This window comes from Canis lupus, chromosome 26 (genome assembly GCF_003254725.2).
Source record: "Canis lupus dingo isolate Sandy chromosome 26, ASM325472v2, whole genome shotgun sequence".
Lineage (NCBI taxonomy): Eukaryota > Metazoa > Chordata > Mammalia > Carnivora > Canidae > Canis > Canis lupus.
In genome coordinates, this window is record NC_064268.1 from 18,351,786 (window position 1) to 18,355,000 (window position 3,215).

At 62.6% G+C, this 3,215-nt stretch overlaps 1 protein-coding gene across 3 annotated transcripts in view; it reads left to right on the forward strand.

The window, feature by feature from the left end:
* The first annotated feature begins 684 nt into the window (after nt 1-684).
* SSH1 (slingshot protein phosphatase 1) overlaps nt 685-3,215 on the forward strand; it is a 62,090-nt gene continuing 59,559 nt past the window's right edge. For all 3 annotated transcript variants that reach the window (XM_025474305.3, XM_025474306.3, XM_025474307.3), the window contains exon 1: nt 685-900. In XM_025474305.3, coding sequence (XP_025330090.3) covers nt 832-900 — 69 coding nt within the window. In that variant the 5' untranslated portion in view covers nt 685-831. The remainder of the gene's footprint in view (nt 901-3,215) is intronic.

A 3,215-nucleotide genomic window follows, 5' to 3' on the forward strand; every position in this document is an offset into this window, starting at 1 on the left:
GCCTGGGTCTACAGGCACATAAAGAATTCGTATAAAAACACGAGCAAAATAACTTTTTTTTTTTTAAAGATTTACCTATTTATGATAGAGAGAGAGAGAGAGCGAGAGAGAGAGAGAGGGAGAGACACGGGCAGAGGGAGAAGCAGGCTCCACGCAGGGAGCCCGACGCGGGACTCGGTCCCGGGACTCCGGGGTCACGCCCTGGGCCGAAGGCGGCGCCAAACCGCTGCTTAGCCCGGGGATCCCCGAGCAAAATAACTTTTAAACGCGCGGAGCCGTGGGATTCACTGCGGTGACATTCCCGGGACAGGCCCGTAGCGTTCTGCGCTCCGCAGGCTGCGGCGTGCCCGGCCCCGCAGATGCTCTACGGCTCACGAATGAATGAGCGAGCGAGTTTCCGCAGGCCGCGGCCGGTCGCGGGGGAGGGGGCACTTCCGGGCCCCTCGCCGCCCCGCCTGCGCCGCAGGGCAGCCTCCCGGGTGGACGTCCCCAGGCTCGGGGCCCCGGCGCGCGCGGGGGCGGGGGGCGGGGGGCGGGGGCGCGCAGGCCTCCAGCCGCCGGTCTGAGCGCACGCGCACGCCCCGCCCCCCGCCCCGCCCCCCAGGGCCCCGGGCCCGGCGCGCGCCGGCGCGGGAGGCGGGAGGCGGGAGGCGGGGGCGGGGGCGGTGGACGCCGAGGGGGAGGGGGAGGGGGAGGGGCGGGCCCGGCCCGGCTCGGCCCGGCCGCCCGCGCGCGGCTGCTGGAGCGCCCCGGGCCCGGCCCGGGCGGCGGCGGCGGCGGAGGCGGCTCCGGCCTGCGGCTTCGGCGGCGTCCGCGCGCCGCGCCGCAGCCATGGCCCTGGTGACCCTGCAGCGCTCGCCCACGCCCAGCGCCGCCTCCTCCTCGGCCAGCAACAGCGAGGTGAGCCCCGGGCCCGCGGCGCCAGGCCTGGGCCGCGAGTGCGGGGCGAGCGCGGGGCGGAGGGCGGAGGGCGGAGGGCGGAGGGCGCCGGGCCCCGGGGCGAGCGTGCCTGGGCCGCAGTCCCGGGCCCCGTGCGGGGGAGCGGCGGTGCCACCCCGGCTGGGCGCGGGGGCTGCAGCGAGGCTGTGCCGCGGGGTGGTCTGCGCGCGTGGCCGACCCCACGGGGGTGACGGCGGGAGGCCGTGTGCCGCGCGGAGCCGCCCGGAGCCGCCCGGACTCCTCCAGCCGGCGGCTGCGGGAGGTGCTGGCCCGGGGATGCGTGGCCCGGCGGCGGCTCCGGGCCCCTCCCCTGGCTGCTGGCTGCCTGGCTGCCTGCCGGGCCGTGTGTGCGAGTCTCGTGTGCGCTGGGAGCTCTGCTGCTGCTGTGGCCCGTGGCTGTCCGAGTGTTTCCCCACCTGCAGGCCCCCGCAGGCCCGCCTCCGAGGCCGGCGTGTGGCTGTCCTCTCGGGGCCGTGCCGCTGTGTGACACGACTGAGAGCTCAGGGCGCTGCGCGACTGCGTGTCTTGTCTCTGTGTGCGGCCGAGTCTGGACTTGTTCCTCTCGTATCCTTCAGGGCTGCATGTCTGTGTTTATCCGGCTGCGTGGCTGGGGCCGGCCCGGGGTGTCTGGTTGCACGGTGCATTCTGGGGGCTGAGGGTGCATCGCTGCACCCTGCGGGTTTCTCTGCCTGCGTGTGATCAGGCCTGTGTTGGCCGGCTCCTTCCTGCTCTAGGGTAGATTGGGGAAGGGGGTCCTCTGAGGCTGCAGTTGGCCTGGGCTGCACTAGGGCTGTGGCTTCCCGCAGCTGCACGGCTGACCCTCTCCTTTCCTACTCCCACCTTCTCCCGGAGAACCGTTCATGGCCTCTGGTGTAACCTCCTATCCATGGCCAGGCTGAGTGTTGGCCTGACGACCGAGCAGTTGGGGGAGGAGATTGGGAACTGTTTAGAGAAGGGAGAGAACGCTGGAGGAGGAGCCCTGCAGGCCCAGGAAGTGGCCCCGCCAGCATCTAAGATTCAAGCCCCTTCTGGGGGTGGGGGTGGGGGTGGGGGGAGTTGATAACAGGAAAGGTTTGTGTGAGAGAAGAGGAACTGGTTTTGGTGTAAGCAGCCCTGCCTGTCCTGCAGGCTTCTGGCCCCATAGCTCTTCGGCCTGTTTTGCTAGGAGCACCAGGAACACAGTCGGAGTGGCTGCAAGGGTGACCCCCCCCCCCCATATCCCCCTCCTCTTCTTCTCCAGGAGAGGCCATTCATGAGATACCTTGTCTGCAGACAGGATTCTCATAGTCCTTCCTCTGCAAGTCAAGTGCAGGGAAAAGAACACTGGTGGCTAGTTGCCTGCAACTGAGAATTTAGGCTGCGGTAGCTTTTTTCCTCTCCACACAGACATCTGTTCTCCATCATTCTGATTATGGCCGTCTTGCAGTTCACAGAATACTTCCATGCACTTAATCTCAGCTCAAAAACTGTGAAGTGGGGGAAGAGTTCAAATTCAGTAAGGGATTACCCCTCAGCCTCTGTCTTGGATTCAAAACCCCCTTTCCCTTGCGTAGCTTACACCTGATCTATTCCTGTCTGAGACACACTTTTAGAATTTTATGTTACTTTTTACCTAAGATAAGATCCACATATCACTTCACCATTTCATAGTGTATGATTCAGTGGCTTTTGGTATAGTCACAAAGTTGCGCAATCATCACCATGATCTAGTGACAGAAATCTTCATCACTTGGAAAAAGAAGCCCCACACTCCTTAGCTCCCCCATCTCCTCACCCCTATCCTACTCTTACCAAACTCTGTTTCCACTGATCTACTTACTGTTCCCATAGATTTGCCTGTTCTGTACATTGCATATGAGCAGAATCATACAATATGTGACCTTTTGTGTCTTGCTCTTGTCACTTAGCATAGTGTACACAAGGTTCCTCCATGTTGTAGCATAGATCAATACTTCATTCCTTTTTATTGCCAAGTAATATTCCATTGTATGGATGTATCACACGTTGTTGGACATTTGGGTCGTCTCTACAAGATGTTTCAAATTATATAGAGCATTATTTTTACCAAGTGCCAGTGGCCCGGTAAACACGAGAACAAAATTCAGGCACCGTTTTTTTCCCCCGCAAAGGTTTTATTTATTTGGCAGAGAGAGTGTGCGCAAGCAGGGGGAACAGCAGGCAGAGGGAAAGGGAGAAGCAGGCTCAGTGCCGGGACCCTGGGGTCATGACCCTAGCCGAAGACAGATTTTTAACCATCTGAGCCACCCAGATCCCCC